We start from the raw sequence: 18,140 nt of genomic DNA on the forward strand, positions 1-18,140 counted from the left end.
GTGGCTGTGCCCACGATGCGGGAAGTAAGCGGATAATGTGCAGATGGTACCCGGGGTCGAGGAGAGTAGACTCTCCTCCAGGCCCTGGGAACCATATTTGTGGTAAAAAAAAAAAAAAAAGAATTAAAATATAAATGATGCTATACTCACCTCTCAGCGCTGCACGCGGCTGTCCGGTCTCAGTTGCTGTGCGAGCAGGACCTGCGGTGACGTCGCGGTCACATGACCGTGACGTCACGAAGGTCCTTCTCGCACAACATCTTTGGAACCGGAGAGCCGCGTGCAGCGCCAAGGAGATCGCGACGTCAGAGGGTGAGTATAACCAATTTTTATTATTTTTAAAACATTACTATTGATGCTGCATATTGCTGCATATGCAGCATCAATAGTATAGGAGTAAACCCGCAGCGGAAACCGCAAAACAAACCGCGATAAATCTGCAGGGATAACCGCAGCGGTTTTGCCCTGCAGATTTATCAATTCCGCTGCGGGAGAACCCACAGGAGGACGCCGCAAAGTGTGCACATAGCCTTATAGGGCCAAAATTCGGTGACAGATTCCCTTTAAGTTTTCCCAGTTTTTTGTGGCAAAATTAGGGGTCTCGGCTTATGCTCGAGTATATACGGTAATAAAAAATAAAAATGACAAAAAACAAACAAACCACTATTTGAATAAAGACTCCATCACACTATTTCTCGTTCACCAATTTATTGAAAACGAAAAAAAAATCCCATGCAGGTCTGACGTAGTCAACAAATCCGATGTAGTCCACAAATTGATAACTGAAAAAAACATAAAATAGAATTAGAACTTACCGGTAATTCTCTTTCTAGGAACCTTCCACGACAGCAGTATCGGAGGATGTCTCCCCGCCCTAATAGGGGACAGGAACAGAAAGAGGTTAAATACCCCTCCCCTTCCTGCAACCACCAGTGTTTTTTCTGGACACAGTAGCATGTTTAGTTACCACTTAAGTGCAGGAAACATCTAATACATAAATCAGATAGGGAGGGAAATTAGTGCTGTCGTGGAAGGTTCCTAGAAAGAGAATTACCGGTAAGTTCTAATTCTATTTTCTCTAGTCACCTTCCACGACAGCAGTATCGGAGCAATACCAACCGCTAATTTCTTTAGGGAGGGACAACAGCCTGGAGAACTCGTCTGCCAAACGATAGGTCCCTATTGAAGTTGAGCCTGTAGTGCCTGGTGAATGTATGGACTGACGACCAGGTGGCGGCTCTGCAAATCTGCTCTGAAGATGCGCTACCCCTCTCTGCCCAGGAAGTTGAGACTGCACGGGTGGAGTGTGCTTTTAGAGAAGCTGGAGGAGTCAGATTCTGGGATGAGTAGGCAAGGCTAATGGCCTGTTTAATCCAATTTGCTATTGTACTTTTGGCTGCCTTCTTGCATTTATTTCGTCCTGAACACTGGACGAATAGATTCTGATCCACCCTCCAACTTTCTGTCTGTTGAAGGTAGAATAGGACCACTCTGCGGACGTCCAGGGTATGAAAGACTTCCTCTTTTGGGTTAGATGGATTCGGACAGAAAGAGGGTAAGATGATTTCTTGATTCCTATGGAATTCAGAGACCACTTTAGGCATAAAGGAAGGATCTAATTTCAGGATTATGCTGTCCATAGTTACGGTCAGGAATGGCTCCCGGATTGATAAAGCCTGTATCTCCCCTATACGCCTGGCGGTAGTGATAGCCACCAGAAAGACTGTTTTTAGGGTCAAGATTTTTAAGTTGGAGGCTGAAAGGGGTTCAAAAGGGTCACTGGTCAGACTCTTTAGGACCAGATTCAAGTCCCACGGAGGGGTGTGGATGAGACGTCTTGGACGGATTCTTGTAGCTGAAGCTATAAACCGTTTGATCCATCAGTCATTTGCCAGATCTTGGTCAAAGAAAGACCCGAGGGCCGACACTTGGACCTTTAGGGTACTTGGTGAGAGTCCCATCTCCAAGCCCTTCTGGAGGAATTGAATGATTTGAGCAATCTCTGGGTTAAATGGATCTGGTTTGTTCGGAAAACACCATGAAGAAAATTTCTTCCATATTTTCCCATAAATGGCGTTAGTTATCGGCTTCCTACTTTTTTGTAGGGTTTCAATCACGTCTTGAGAGAGCCCCCTGGCTTTCAGGATCTCGGCCTCAGAAACCAGGCTGCTAACTTCAGCCTGTGCAGGTCTGGATGAAATAGAGGACCCTGTTGAAGCAGGTCGTGTCTCTGGGGAAGTAGGATTGGACCTTCCAGGCACATGTCTGTTAACGCGTTGAACCAGCTTCTTCCTGGCCACAATGGGGCTATCAGAATCGTTGAGACCTGATCTATCCGGACTTTCTGCAATGTTCGGGATAGCAATGGGATTGGCGGGAAGGCATATGCTAGGGTAAATTCCCAAGGATGTGAGAATGTGTCCAGTCCTTGAGTCTCGTTCGAGGTGCTTAGGGAGAAAAAGTTGTCTGACTTTGTATTCTGTCTGCTGGCGAACAGGTCCACCTCGGGGGTTCCCCACCTCTGGACCAAGGATAGGAATACCTCCTGGTTTAGGGACCATTCCCCAGGATGAAAGTCCCTCCTGCTGAGGTAATCCGCCTGAGAATTGTCCAGCCCTTTTATATGTACTGCAGAGATGGACAGGAGGTGTTTCTCTGCCCAGGAAAAAAATCCTTCCAGCAGTTAACTTTAGGCTTGAGTATCTCGTGCCCCCTTGGTGTCGGAGGTAGGCGACAGTGGTCATGTTGTCGGACATCACCCGTACATGGTGACCCTGGACGAGGGCCGATGAGGCTTTTAGCGCTTCCTCCACTGCTTTTAACTCTCTCAGATTTGAGGAGCTGCGTCTCATCTCTGGGGACCACAAACCCTGAAAGTGGGATTTCTCGATTACAGCACCCCAACCTCTCTGACTTGCGTCTGTTGTAAGTACTTGGAGAGGGGTCTGATCCCAGCTGACTCCCCGCTGTAGGTTCCGGGGGTTCCGCCACCATGAGAGGGAGGATCTTACATGAGTGGGAAGAGGGATTTTCCTGGATAAAGCCATCTGGTGTCCTCTTGAATACGACAGGATGTGAGATTGAAGAATCCTTGTATGGGCCTGGGCCCAAGGGACTGCCTGGATGCATGATGTTAGAGAACCCAGGATTGACATAGAATCTCTTAAGAGTTGGGAATTTCTGGTCTCTGAATCTGGAGATCTTGTGGACAAGATCGATCCGACGGTCCCTGGGTAAGAAGGACATTCTCTTCTCTGAGTCCAGAAGAACTCCTAGAAATTTCTTCTGCGGAGATGGCCGGAGATCTGATTTTGCCAGATTCGGAATCCACCCGAGACACGTTAAAATATTGAGAACCTTCGTCACGTCCTGATTGAGGCGAGAAGCTGATGGGGCAATGAGGAGGAAGTCGTCCAAGTATGGAATGACGCAGACCCCCTGTTGTCGGATGAAGATTATCACTTCCAACATGATCTTGGTGAAGACCCGTGGAGTTGATGATACTCCGAAAGGAAGGACATTGAACTGGTAATGGCTGATCCGTTTGTTTTGGGAAATGACAAACCTGAGGAACCTCCTGTGGTCTGGATGTATTGGCACATGGTAATATGCGTCCCTCAGGTCCAATGTGGCCATTACCCAGTTCTGTCCAATCAGCGGGATTGCTGATCTGATAGATCACCTGATTTAAGGGTTTCAGGTTTACGATGATACGGTGTTTCCCTGAGGGTTTCTTCACCAGAAAGAGATGGGAGTAATGACCCTCTCCTCTTTCCCGATGTGGTACATGGGAAATCACTTTTTCCCGGAGCAGGCTTAGAATATCCAACCTCAGAGCCTCCTGAAGTTTTGGAGATTGTGGAGAAGTGATCGTTAGATGGTGAGGACGACGACTCTCGAATTCCAATTTTAGGCCATCCTGTATGGTACGCAGGACCCACTGATCCCTGGTGATCTCCTGCCACCTGGAGAGAAAATCCGAGAGTCGACCCCCGACCTGGGAGCAGTCATTGCTTTTCAGAGGACTGCTGGGGCTGGGGGACCAAGATGTTTCTGGCTTTCCCACCTTTGGGGTAGCTCCATCGCCCCGTTTTGCCTTTTCCCCTATAGTTCTGTTGGGGTGGTTGTTCACGAGGGGGACGAAAAAACCGCTTCCTCGGGTTCCTTTGTTCTGGAAGGACCTTCTTTTTGTCTGAGGCCTTGTCCAGGATGTCGTCCAAGGCTGGTCCAAAGGCATGATGGACCTGGAAAGGGATACCACAAAGTTTGGACTTTGAGGTAATGTCTCCTCCCCAAGACTTAAGCCACAGGGCCCTCCTTGCTGAGTTTGTAAGGACAGCGGATCTAGCGGCTACCCGAACTGATTCCGCGGAGGCGTCCGCGAGGAATCCGGTTGCTTTTTGGAGCAAGGGGAGAGAATTAAGGATGTCCTCCCTGGATGTACCTTGTACGAGGTGGTTCTCTAAGGTACGAAGCCAAAGAAACAACGATCTGGCCACACCTGTTGAGGCCACGTTGGATTTCAATAAGTTAGTTGAGGTGTCCCAAGATTTCCTCAGTAAACTCTCAGTTTTACGATCCATAGGATCTTTCAGCTGGGAGGAATCTTCGAAGGGTAGGGCCGTTTTCTTAGTTACCTTTGACACCTGAACATCCACCTTGGGCATATCAAATAAAGAACAATCTCCCTCCAGGGGAAAGCGATTTTTGAACTCAGATGGGACGTTCAGCCCCTTTTCTGGCAGGCTCCACTCCTGGAGGATAAGGTTCTCGATGTTTTCATGTATGGGGAATCCCTTTACCGACTTAGGTTTCAGACCCCCGAACATATCATCCTGCACGGAATGGTCCTCCATCTCCTCCTCTACCCCCATGGTGCCTCTCACCATGGAAATTAACTCTTCCAAATCCTCGGAGAAGAGGTACTTCCTACTATCAGATTTGGGAGCAGAAGTAGAAGTAGAACCCTCTTTTTCCCAGCTGTACTCTGAACCTGAGGTATGTATCTCGCCAGAGTCAGAGTCTGAGGCTACCCGGACCAATTTCCTTTTCTTAGGAGGGGGAGGCTGCGGAGTCGGGGCTTGAGAGAAGGTTGCCATAGAGGACTGAACCTCCTGCCTGATGAGGGTTCTGATGCTATCCATTAAAGAAGGCTGCTCGCTACGCAGCACTTCGTCTGTGCATGGTTGGCAGAGCTTCTTTGTGTATGTTGAGGGGAGCTTGGCTGCACAAGCACCACACTTGCGGCTGGGCTTCCTAGTGCCAGTGACCTTGTCTCCCTGGAACGAGAGAGAGGTGGACTGAGCCGCTTAAACTTTAACGAGTGGACAGCAAGGGACATCATCCCACTACTTACAGTAGAGGGGTGCGCGCTGGGCTCTGCAGTGGCAGAGTGAGAGGGTTTGTCGCCGTCCATAACGTCAGAGGTACAGTCACAGACAGACGTCTCACTAGGAGGGCTCCCCAGTCAGGAATAAGTAGTCTTACCGAGATTCCAGCGAGTTTGGTGCTCCTCCCTCGATAGTGTCCCTGGGGAGGGGGGGGGTCCGAGACGCACGCCCTGGTCGCCGCTGATGTTCCCAGGCTCAGGACGCCGGCCGGCGCGCGCCAAAGCTCCAGTTCGAAAAACCGGAAGTCCCGGAGCGCGTCACTTCCAGCGCGCGCGCGCCAACCCAGCAGCAGCATGGGGAGAGGAGGAAGCCGGGGAGCTGAAGGAGGACCCCGGAGCACTACACCGCTCTGCATTACCACCCGAAAGTGGCGCAGGGAGAGCGGGCGGAGGTCCCAAGTCACGCGGGGACCGCGGAGATGGGAGCAGTCTGGAGGAGGAGGAGAGCGGAGCTCCCGACCGCGACTGCCCGGCTGTCAGGTAACCAGTACTCCCGTTCGCCGGCCACGGCAGCACTATCGGAGAACCTCTTCATGCCCCATAGGGGACAGGAAAAACACTGGTGGTTGCAGGAAGGGGAGGGGTATTTAACCTCTTTCTGTTCCTGTCCCCTATTAGGGCGGGGAGACATCCTCCGATACTGCTGTCGTGGAAGGTGACTAGAGAAAACAAGATAAGCAGCTCCAGCGTCTGTGAATAGCAGTAGTGACAGCTATTCACAGTCGCCGGGTAGTGACGACAACGATCATGAGTGCCCAGTGTCTGTGAATAGCAGTCACTTCACTGCTATTCACAGACACCGAATGTGAGGAATGTGGACTACATTGGAGTTTCAAGGCAATATTTTGGGTAATAAACTGGTGAAGTAGGGACAGTCTTGTTTCTATTTCTGTCTTATGTTTTTCTGTCTTATGTTTTTCAGGTGTCCATTTCTGGACTACATCAGTTTCATTGGATTACAGCAGATCTGCATGAGATTTTTCTTTCAATTATTTTCAATAAACTGAGGAATAGTATGGCGAAGTCTTTTATTCTTTATTACTGGGTGTCTGATACACACTTCCCTATACTAACCCCAGGGCTTGATGCCAGGTGAGATTTTTGACAAATCAATACCACTACCCCGATTGCCACTACACCAGGGCAATCGGAAACAGCCGGGAGAAGAGCCAGTATTGGGGGTACCCCACGTAATTTTTTTTTAAAGTTTATTAGGCCCAAACAGACTAAACACACCTGCGTAAACGCATTTACAATACATGTGCTCTTTAACTGCAGATTTTCCGTGTCTAATGCAAATCTATGGGGAAGTTCCACACAGAAGATGGAGAGTTCCCACAAGAGAACTTGACATGCTGCGGCAAGAAAACACACCCCGCAGGTTATTTTGCGCAGTTTAAAGAAGCACTTTAAGGGCATTGGATTTCTATTAATCCTATCCACTGCAGCATTTTGGACGCAGTGAAAGCACGCTGCTTCCAGAGAGCCAATATTACTGATCATGGGCTCGTAGACTTAGAGATTGTTGGCGCAGTCTCCAATAGGGCAGAGGTCAGTGATATCATCCCGCAAAAGCTGGAAAAAAATTAAGTAATTCTCCCCTACCGGTAGTAACCTAGAGCCAGTACAGGCTCCATATTATTCGCTGACACGGGAAGAGGAGAAGTCACCATTCCACCAGCAGCAGGACTGCTGACCCTGTGGCTTGAGCAACATGTCACTGGATGTTTTTCTGATGATAGCTGTTCAGGTCACGTGACCACTGCAACTGATCACAGGCTGCAGCAGTCCATGGAGTGGCCTGTGCTGGATCCAGGTGGGTGCCGGTGGAAAAGTTTTTTTTGTCAGCTCTAAGCACCCTATGGAACTTTTCATTTTGTCCAGACAACCCCTTTGAATATATGGGGGGGGGGGGGGGAGAGAATAGGGGCACCTTTCACACTGTACAAGTTAACAAATGCAATTCAGCAGGCTGGAGAGTCACTATAATAGCTTATTAACATGGATTACTGTTAATTATTACACCGCCAGAGATCTTACTCATCAGTTCTGAGGCCAGTCTAGGAACCCCTGTCAGAATGCATGGATATCACTGAGAGAAACGTCTGCAGCTAAACATTTACAGTATCCCAGAAACATGCCAACGTATGCTGAAACGAGAAGGAGGGATCACAATGGCAATAAGGCATACCATGATAATAGAAATAGATGCTCCCAAAGACCATCTGAAAAAAAAGATGGAACTTACAGCCCCCCCCAAAATATTAGACTAGACTAATTTTGTTCGAACCCAACGATATCAGTACGACTGTGATAGTATAATGTGTAATGTGGGGCACATCTAAAGTCAGAAGAGTGAAGGATCTGGCAACTCTTTTGCTCTCTGGCAGAGAGGCCACTGCCAGGTTACTTGGGTTGTGGTTCTCGCACAAAGAACAGGGGAGCGCTCAGTCAAGGAGAGTGCTCCTGCGTATGGGGAAGGCCACTATCAACCAAACAGCCATTTGTGTGATATCCATCTATACTGTACGGTGGGCTTTAGAAACCTAGAGATTAACTGCGCCTCGCGACAGAAATCACAAATGACAGATCTTTTAGGACAATGATGGGTGAGAATAGAGAAAAACGAAGCAGATTTACATAGCTCGGACTATGCGGCAGCAGTACCATCGGGCACTTGCAGCTCTCGTATATCTGCAGATCCTATGTTCTTCAAACTGAAAAGTAACAAGGTGGTCACAAGTCCTCCCGCTTTACAAAGAATTCTCACTATCTAAACAGAGTTCTGCACTCTGGTAAGCATTTCATAGTCAGACATCACAGACAGAAGACATGCAACTACCTTCTCACAAACTGGATCTGACGTGGGCACGATGTAACATGATAGGGGCATGGATCATACACTTACACAAGCCAAACTTGCAATATACATTGTACCAACAGAAATGAACTGTTCCCTAACACATCCTACTTCTACTAATTAACTCTTATAATGGAGATTTGAGTGAAATCTGGGCAACGTCAGCTCTGGATGAAACACTCCATTATGCAGTCAAAACACATAGGATGTGGCACGATGCCAGCTGCATGACCAGTTTCCTGGACTCCACCTCACAGGACACAAATAAGAGGTTATTAACAATCCCACTAAACCTATTCCAACAATGACTTCTATTAAGCAACTAACGTCCAAGAATAAAAGATGACAGACTAAATGGTCAGAGCCATCACAGTTGAACATCTCAAGAAAAATGTGTGCACGATGGGAGTTATTGGCACCCTGTATTTCCTATTTTAATGTGGCATAAAGAGTGGAAAGTCATGATCAGACACAGCTGATGACATTAAGGTACAAAGGTTTTGAGATCTAGTCATGTGTTGTGACATGCGGGCCAGGTATCGGGATCCTCCTAATCTCCAGCTCAGTGATTATGAATAAGCTACTGCCCTACACTCAGCTCGTGTATGTACAGTAGTCTGACCTGTATGATAGGACGACTGAAGTAATCATGGCTCATTACACAAATAAGATGTGGGGACCAAACATCTGAACTTAGGTGCAGTGGGGTAAAGCCATGTGTACATGCAGGATATATTTCCTACTGGTGCTACACAAAGACTATCTTCAACAAGAGTGCCACACAATACAAAGAGAAGTCAGGCAGAAATCTGCAAGTGATGCTGGAAGCAACACTGCAAATGTATACATGGCCTGCTAGTTCATAAGAAGCAAATATAAAGTAAAGTTCTGTAGTAAAGGCGGTCCACTGGAAGATCTGCTGCTGTAAATCGTGTCCGTCTTCTGCTGACGGCACATGAAGAGCAGCCATAGAGGATTAGATGACTTCTGCATTTAAAGAAGTTGTGCACTACTGGGGAAAACAACACACATTCACCTCCTGGACAGGGGCCATTCCTGCACAGGACAATTTTAGAGCATCCTCTTTGCTTCCTGCCGCGGCTCCTGCACAGGCGTACTTTGCCCTGTTGAGGGCAGAGCAAAGTACTACAGTGCGCAGGCGCCGGGAAAGGTCAGAGAGGCCCAGGCCTGTGCACTGCAGTACTTTGCTCTGCCCTCAACAGTGCAAAGAACGCCTGCGCCGGAGCCGCGGCAGGAAGCAAAGAAGAGGATGTCATTGTATGAAGATAGGAGGTACCAGACCCAGACCGAGAAGCCCATCGGACCGGACCGAACCAGGACCACCCCTGGGAGAGTATAATCAACATGTTTTTCTTATCTTTCAGGCTACATCAAGGGCTTATCTACAACATTATAGAATGCTGTAGATAAGCCCCTAATGGCGGTGGCCTTAGCTTATAGGCCTAAAATAGGGTGACAGATTCCCTTTAACTGAACTGCAGTTCTTTGGATGTTGTTGAGGGGTCTTTTGTGACCTCTTGCATGAGTTATTGCGGTACTCTTGGGTTAATTTTGGCTTTAAAACCTTTTCCAAACTGATAGATCTTAATTACTTTATTTCTCATTTGTTACAGAATTTCTTTGGATCGCAGCATGATGTCAGGCAGGTCCTATTTAAGTGATTTCTTGATTGAGAACAGGTGTTACTACGGAATTTGGATGTGATAATTTATGTTTTAAGGGTGGTTTAGGCGAATCAATATTACACAGGCCCTGTAGGTTTGATTTTAATTTTTCCCTTAAGACCTTCATTTAAAAACTGCATTTTGCTTTTACTCGTGTTAGCTTTGTCTAATATTTACATTTGTTTGGTGATCTGAAACATTTACAGTGGTGAAAAAAAGAAAGTATTTAGTCAGCCACCAATTGTGCAAGTTCTCCCACTTAAAAAGATGAGAGAGGCCTGTAAGTGACATCATAGGTAGACCACAACTATGAGAGTCAAAATGAGAAAACAAATCCAGAAAATCACCTTGTCCGATTTGGCAAGATTTATTTTGCAAAATATGGTGGAAAATAAGTACGGTATTTGTTTACCTAAAAACCTGCAAGATTTCTGGCTCTCACAGACCTGTAACTTATTCTTTAAGAGGCTCCTCTGTCCTCCATTCATTACCTGTAGTAATGGCACCTATTTGAACTTGTTATCAGTATAAAAGACACCTGTCCACAACCTCAAACAGTCACACTCCAAACTCCACTATCATGAAGACCAAAGAGCTGTCGATGGACACCAGAATTAAAATTGTAGCCCTGCACCAGGCTGGGAAGAATGAATCTGCAATAGGAACAAAGCTTGGTGTGATTAAATCAACTGTTGGAGCAATAATAAGAAAATGGAAGACATACAAGACCACTGATAATCTCCCTCGATCTGGGGCTCCATGCAAGATCTCACCCCGTGGGGTCAAAATGATCACAAGAATGGTGAGCAAAAATCCCAGAACCACACGGGGGGACCTAGTGAATGACCTGCAAAGAGCTGGGACCCTGTAACAAAGGCTACCATCAGTAACACACTATGCCGCCAGGGACTCAGATCCTGCAGTGCCAAACGTGTCCCCCTGCTTACATGTCCTGGCCTGTGAAGTTTGCTAGAGAGCATTTGGATTATTCAGAAGAGTATTGGGAGAATGGCATATGGTCTGATGAAACCAAAGTAGAACTGTTTGGTGGAAACAAAACTCGTTGTGTTTGGAGGAGACAGAATGCCGAGTTGCATCCAAAGAACACATACCTACTGTGAAGCATGGGGGTGGCAACATCATGCTTTGGGGCTGTTTCTCTGCAAAGGGATCAGGACGACTGATCCTTGTACATGAAATGAATGGGGTCATGTTTCGTGAGATTTTGGAGTGCAAACCTCCTTCCATCAGCAAGGGTATTGAAGATGAAATGTGGATGGGTCTTTCAGCCTGATAATGATTCCAAGCACACCGCCAGGGCAACGAAGGAGTGCCTTCATAAGAAGCATATGAAGGTCCTGGAGTGGCCTAGCCAGTCTCCAGATCTCAACCCCATAGAAAACCTTTGGAGGGAGTTGAAAGTCCATGTTGCCCAGCGACAGGCCCAAAACATCACTGCTCTAGAGATCTGCATGGAGGAATGGGCCAACATACCACCAATAGTGTGTGCCAACCTTGGAAAGACTTACAGAAAAAGTTTGACCTCTGTCATTGCAAACAAAGGATATAAAACAAAATATTGAGATGAACTTTTGTTAATGACCAGATACTTATTCTCCACCCTAATTTGCAAAATAAATCATACAATGTGATTTTCTGGATTTGTTTTCTCATTTTGACTCTCAGGGTAGGTGCACACGTTCAGGATTGTGTTTTTTTCGCGTTTTATCGCTATAAAAACGTGATAAAAATCGCAAAAAAAAACGCTTACATATGCCTCCCATTATTTTCAGTGTATTCCGTATATCTTGTGCAAATGTTGCTTTTTTTTCTGCGAAAAAAATCGCATTGCAGAAAAAAAAAGCAACATGTTCATTAATTTGCGGAATCGCGGGGATTCCGCACACATAGGAATGCATTGATCTGCTTACTTCCCGCACGGGGCTATGCCCACCATGTGGGAAGTAAGCAGATTATGTGCGGTTGGTACCCAGGGTGGAGGAGAGGAGACTTTCCTCCACAGACTGGACACCATATAATTGGTAAAAAAAAAAAAAAAGAATTAAAAAAAAATAGTGATATACTCACCCTCTGATGGCCCCGGAGTCTTCCCGCCTCTCATCGGTGCATGCTCTCTCTTCCGTTCCTATAGATGCTCTGTGTGAAGGACCTGCAATGACGTCGCGGTCATGTGACCGTGACGTCATCGCAGGTACTACACAGAGCAACAGCTGAGGAGATCGGGGGCCATCAGAGGGTGAGGGCGAGTAGCTGCTACAGATCGCTTGGAAAAATTTATCATTCTGCAAGCTAATTACGCTTGCAAAATGCTAAAAAAAAAATGTGGAAAAAACGGGAAAAAAAACGCGAAAAGAAACATGCGGATTTCTTGCAGAAAATTTCCGGTTTTCTTCAGGAAATTTCTGCAAGAAATCCTGACGTGTGCACATACCCTCATAGTTGTGGTCTACCTATGATTGTCAGTTACAGGCCTCTCATCTTTTTATGTGGGAGAACTTGAACAACTGGTGGCTGACTAAATAGGCCAGTTTTCACAGGATCAAAGACCATTTGATGTGTGCAAGGGCCTCACAACACTATTCCTAGAAATGTGAGAAGGATCCGGCTGGAGGAATGGCAAGGAGCTCATGTGTAACATGTAGTGGTGAGCGGGCATGCTCAGGTAAGGTGTTATCCCAGCATGCTCGTGTGCTAGAAACATGTTCTAGTCCCCACGCCAGCATGTCTCGCGGCTGTTGGGTTGGTGACCCGCCACCCCAGGACACCTCCCCTACCAATGCATCGCCACCCCGGGCACCTCCCCCCTGCCGATGCGCCGCTGCCACCCCTCAGGCACCTCTCCTCTCCACCGATGCATCGCCACCCCGGGCACCTCCCCCCCAACAGTGCACCACCACCCCCAGGCACATCCCTCCCCCACCAATGAACCACTGCCCTCGGGAACCTTCCCCTCCAACAGTGCACCGCCACCCCCAGACAAACCCCCCACCTGAGCGCCGCCACCCCTGGCACCTTGCCCCACCACCCCTGGGCACTTATCCCCCCCCACCAGTGCACCACCCCCGGGCACATCCTTTCCCCAACGATGCGCCACCGCCCTCGGGCAACTTCCCCTACAACAGTGCATCACCACCTCCAGGCACCTCCCCTGGGAACTTCCCCCTCCCTCCAGTGCACCACCACTCCCCAGGCACATCCCCCCAGGCACCTTTCTTACCATAGCACCGCTATGCACAAGCGCCTACCCTACGAGCGCACAGCTACCCCCAGCCACCCCACCAGCCGAAGCAGTGCTAATTCCAGGCACCTCCCCCACCGCAGCACCGCCACCCAAACATACCCCCATAATGGTGTGTCGCTGCTCACAGGCACCTCTCCCATCAGTACACTGCTCCCCGTGGGCGCCTCCCTGACAATACACACCGCTCCCCAGTACTGCTCCTACAGACATAAGTGCACATGCTCCGTTCTCCAGCCACACACAGACCCACAGATGCGCCCTCACGGGCGGGCACTGCCTTGAAGCTCCAGGCCTTGTGAGGGAAGTGTGGCCAGGAAGTTGGAGGCCACCAGGCGGGGGTGTGGCCCGTGTGGCGGGCACAGGGAGAAGTGCACCCATGCTCACCGTCAGGCCGGTCCCCAGCACGATAACGTCGTACTCCTCATTCATGGTGCTCGGCTGCGGGTGACTCGGGCGTCTGTCAGCAAAGAAAAGTCGGGAGCGCGCTCACACACTGCGCTTACGGCGGATGCGGAAGCGCAGGCAAAGAGAACGCGGGAGCGCGCACGGACACCACTCCCTACGTGCTCGAACGTCACTAGTTAACCAATCAGAAAGGAGCCAAGAAGGGAGTCTTAGGGCAGCCTCACAGACTCGCCGCTATAGAGAGGTGTCACTTCCGGAAACGTCTCTACCTAATGAATGGATTGGACGATGAAGGACTTAGGGCGGGGCTTCCTCAAGAAGATGCCGTGCCCCGTCCACAGCGGTGACAGCACGCTGCTGAGCGCGTAGTGATCCACATCCACACTCCATAGGGAGGGACAAGGGAATGAAATCCTGCCACATGCAGAAGTGACTAGTGCGTGCGCCGGGAGAAGACTGCCCCACCACTGATTGCACGCACTGTGCCTACGGTTCAGGGAAAAGATGCGTTATTGTACAATGAAGCCTACGGAAAAAATACACAGAATAGGTTATACCTACAGCATGGTGCATTATGGGACACAGACAAAGGAAAGGTGTAAGAAACATGTATTTATAGAAATAACACTGCAGCTACAGGCTCTCTCCTTGTAGTGCGCTCACATACGGGCTCTCTCCTTGTAGTGCGCTCACATACGGGCTCTCCTTGTAGTGCGCTCACATACGGGCTCTCCTTGTAGTGCGCTCACATACGGGCTCTCTCCTTGTGCGCTCACATACGGGCTCTCCTTGTAGTGCGCTCACATACGGGCTCTCTCCTTGTAGTGCGCTCACATACGGGCTCCCCTTGTAGTGCGCTCACATACGGGCTCTCCTTGTAGTGCGCTCACATACGGGCTCTCTCCTTGTAGTGCGCTCACATACGGGCTCTCCTTGTAGTGCGCTCACATACGGGCTCTCCTTGTAGTGCGCTCACATACAGGCTCTCCTTGTAGTGCGCTCACATACGGGCTCTCCCTGTAGTGAGCTCACATACGGGCTCTCTCCTTGTAGTGCGCTCACATACGGGCTCTCCCTGTAGTGAGCTCACATACGGGCTCTCCCTGTAGTGAGCTCACATACGGGCTCTCCCTGTAGTGAGCTCACATACGGGCTCCCCTTGTAGTGCGCTCACATACGGGCTCTCTCCTTGTAGTCCGCTCACATACGGGCTCTCCTTGTAGTGCGCTCACATACGGGCTCTCCTTGTAGTGCGCTCACATACGGGCTCTCCTTGTAGTGCGCTCACATACGGGCTCTCCTTGTAGTGCGCTCACATACGGGCTCTCCTTGTAGTGCGCTCACATACGGGCTCTCCCTGTAGTGAGCTCACATACGGGCTCTCTCCTTGTAGTGCGCTCACATACGGGCTCTCCCTGTAGTGAGCTCACATACGGGCTCTCCTTGTAGTGAGCTCACATACGGGCTCTCCCTGTAGTGAGCTCACATACGGGCTCCCCTTGTAGTGCGCTCACATACGGGCTCTCTCCTTGTAGTCCGCTCACATACGGGCTCTCCTTGTAGTGCGCTCACATACGGGCTCTCCTTGTAGTGCGCTCACATACGGGCTCTCCTTGTAGTGCGCTCACATACGGGCTCTCCTTGTAGTGCGCTCACATACGGGCTCTCCTTGTAGTGCGCTCACATACGGGCTCTCTCCTTGTAGTCCGCTCACATACGGGCTCTCCTTGTAGTGCGCTCACATACGGGCTCTCTCCTTGTAGTGCGCTCACATACGGGCTCTCCTTGTAGTGCGCTCACATACGGGCTCTCCTTGTAGTGCGCTCACATACGGGCTCTCTCCTTGTAGTCCGCTCACATACGGGCTCTCCTTGTAGTGCGCTCACATACGGGCTCTCCTTGTAGTGCGCTCACATACGGGCTCTCCTTGTAGTGCGCTCACATACGGGCTCTCCTTGTAGTGCGCTCACATACGGGCTCTCCTTGTAGTGCGCTCACATACGGGCTCTCCCTGTAGTGAGCTCACATACGGGCTCTCCCTGTAGTGAGCTCACATACGGGCTCTCCCTGTAGTGAGCTCACATACGGGCTCTCCCTGTAGTGAGCTCACATACGGGCTCTCCCTGTAGTGAGCTCACATACGGGCTCTCCCTGTAGTGAGCTCACATACGGGCTCCCCTTGTAGTGCGCTCACATACGGGCTCTCTCCTTGTAGTCCGCTCACATACGGGCTCTCCTTGTAGTGCGCTCACATACGGGCTCTCCTTGTAGTGCGCTCACATACGGGCTCTCCTTGTAGTGCGCTCACATACGGGCTCTCCTTGTAGTGCGCTCACATACGGGCTCTCCTTGTAGTGCGCTCACATACGGGCTCTCTCCTTGTAGTCCGCTCACATACGGGCTCTCCTTGTAGTGCGCTCACATACGGGCTCTCTCCTTGTAGTGCGCTCACATACGGGCTCTCCTTGTAGTGCGCTCACATACGGGCTCTCCTTGTAGTGCGCTCACATACGGGCTCTCTCCTTGTAGTCCGCTCACATACGGGCTCTCCTTGTAGTGCGCTCACATACGGGCTCTCCTTGTAGTGCGCTCACATACGGGCTCTCCTTGTAGTGCGCTCACATACGGGCTCTCTCCTTGTAGTCCGCTCACATACGGGCTCTCCTTGTAGTGCGCTCACATACGGGCTCTCCTTGTAGTGCGCTCACATACGGGCTCTCTCCTTGTAGTCCGCTCACATACGGGCTCTCCTTGTAGTGCGCTCACATACGGGCTCTCTCCTTGTAGTGCGCTCACATACGGGCTCTCCTTGTAGTGCGCTCACATACGGGCTCTCTCCTTGTAGTGCGCTCACATATGGGCTCTCCTTGTAGTGCGCTCACATACGGGCTCTCCTTGTAGTGCGCTCACATACGGGCTCTCTCCTTGTAGTGCGCTCACATACGGGCTCTCCTTGTAGTGCGCTCACATACGGGCTCTCCTTGTAGTGCGCTCACATACGGGCTCTCCTTGTAGTGCGCTCACATACGGGCTCTCCTTGTGCGCTCACATACGGGCTCTCCTTGTAGTGCGCTCACATACGGGCTCTCTCCTTGTAGTGCGCTCACATACGGGCTCCCCTTGTAGTGCGCTCACATACGGGCTCTCCTTGTAGTGCGCTCACATACGGGCTCTCTCCTTGTAGTGCGCTCACATACGGGCTCCCCTTGTAGTGCGCTCACATACGGGCTCTCTCCTTGTAGTGCGCTCACATACGGGCTCTCTCCTTGTAGTGCGCTCACATACGGGCTCTCTCCTTGTAGTGCGCTCACATACGGGCTCTCCTTGTAGTGCGCTCACATACGGGCTCTCCTTGTAGTGCGCTCACATACGGGCTCTCCTTGTAGTGCGCTCACATACGGGCTCTCTCCTTGTAGTGCGCTCACATACGGGCTCTCCTTGTAGTGCGCTCACATACGGGCTCTCCTTGTAGTGCGCTCACTGTCACAATCCCTTAGCCGCTGCCACCAATTGGTCACGAAATCCACAGGGATTCCTGACCACTGTCACCAATATGTCACGGATTAGGGTGACTTTAGACCAACAGACGGCTATCACATGTGCAGGGGGCTTATCTTAGTTATCCCTCCACTGCCACAATGTGATGAAAAAACACACAAGGCTAGGGACCTCTTAGTTTACAGCAGGGGCTTATTTTAGGTATCCCACTGCTCTTCCATATACCATCAACTGCAGGGATTTGTGTATATCCCGCTTACAGTTCCACTTAACACTTGCAGCTCTCTGGCTCCCCCCTTACTGTCAGGTCAGATTAGGTACTGCACCTAGGGTAAGTAGTCGCCAGAAAGGCTGCCTGCTTTGTACTGGCTATTGGGCCCGCTGCAGCGACGCGATAAACTATTCCCACTCAGGCAGAAACAATAATATCAATGCCGCAGTCGCTACAACACCCAAAGGCCTGCACAGTACACGGTATTACTGCCACCAGCTTCGATTAAACGGGTCCGAAGCTAACCCAAAACAGTAGCGTAAATTCCCTTCAGAAGACTTAGGGTACGTTTTTAGAGCATGGAGAAAGAACTGCCATGAAATAATATACCCCTGTGTGGCCTATTAATAAAAAACAACAACATAATCACGTTCCTCCATCATGTTCTCATACACTTTATGCAGTTAATAGCCTCTGTGTCTGTACTGTTACATACTTAGGCAGTTAACTGGTTCATGCAGCTTTACATGAACACCCGAGCCTTACACTATGGCTGGTCCAAATAACTAAAGCAATTGTTACCATCCACCTCTTGTGTCTCCCCTTTTCCTCATAGATTGTAAGCTTGCGAGCAGCAGGGCCCTCATTCCTCCTGGTATCTGTTTTGAACTGTGATTTCTGTTATGCTGTAATGTCTGTTGTCTGTATAAGTCCCCTCTATAAGTTGTAAAGCGCTGCGGAATATGTTGGCGCTATATAAATAAAATTATTATTATTATTATTATTATACCCCACAAAATGTAGGCAGTGCTTTATCAAAATATTTTACA

General features: G+C 49.6%; 1 protein-coding gene and 1 long non-coding RNA gene across 2 annotated transcripts in view; one reads left to right on the plus strand and one right to left on the minus strand.

Annotated features, from left to right (window-relative positions):
- The window catches only part of LOC143775852 (uncharacterized), a 33,437-nt gene extending 27,032 nt beyond the window's left edge, over nucleotides 1–6,405 (plus strand). Inside the window, exon 4 of the long non-coding RNA XR_013215719.1 lies at nucleotides 6,312–6,405. This is a non-coding gene — a long non-coding RNA (uncharacterized LOC143775852). The remainder of the gene's footprint in view (nucleotides 1–6,311) is intronic.
- GDI2 (GDP dissociation inhibitor 2) overlaps nucleotides 1–13,842 on the minus strand; it is a 91,243-nt gene extending 77,401 nt beyond the window's left edge. Inside the window, exon 1 of the mRNA XM_077264471.1 lies at nucleotides 13,581–13,842. Within this exon, the coding sequence (XP_077120586.1) occupies nucleotides 13,581–13,625 (45 nt within the window). The 5' untranslated portion in view covers nucleotides 13,626–13,842. The remainder of the gene's footprint in view (nucleotides 1–13,580) is intronic.
- Nucleotides 13,843–18,140: the final 4,298 nt, after the last annotated feature.

The sequence above is a fragment of the Ranitomeya variabilis genome, chromosome 5, assembly GCF_051348905.1.
Source record: "Ranitomeya variabilis isolate aRanVar5 chromosome 5, aRanVar5.hap1, whole genome shotgun sequence".
Classification (NCBI taxonomy): domain Eukaryota; kingdom Metazoa; phylum Chordata; class Amphibia; order Anura; family Dendrobatidae; genus Ranitomeya; species Ranitomeya variabilis.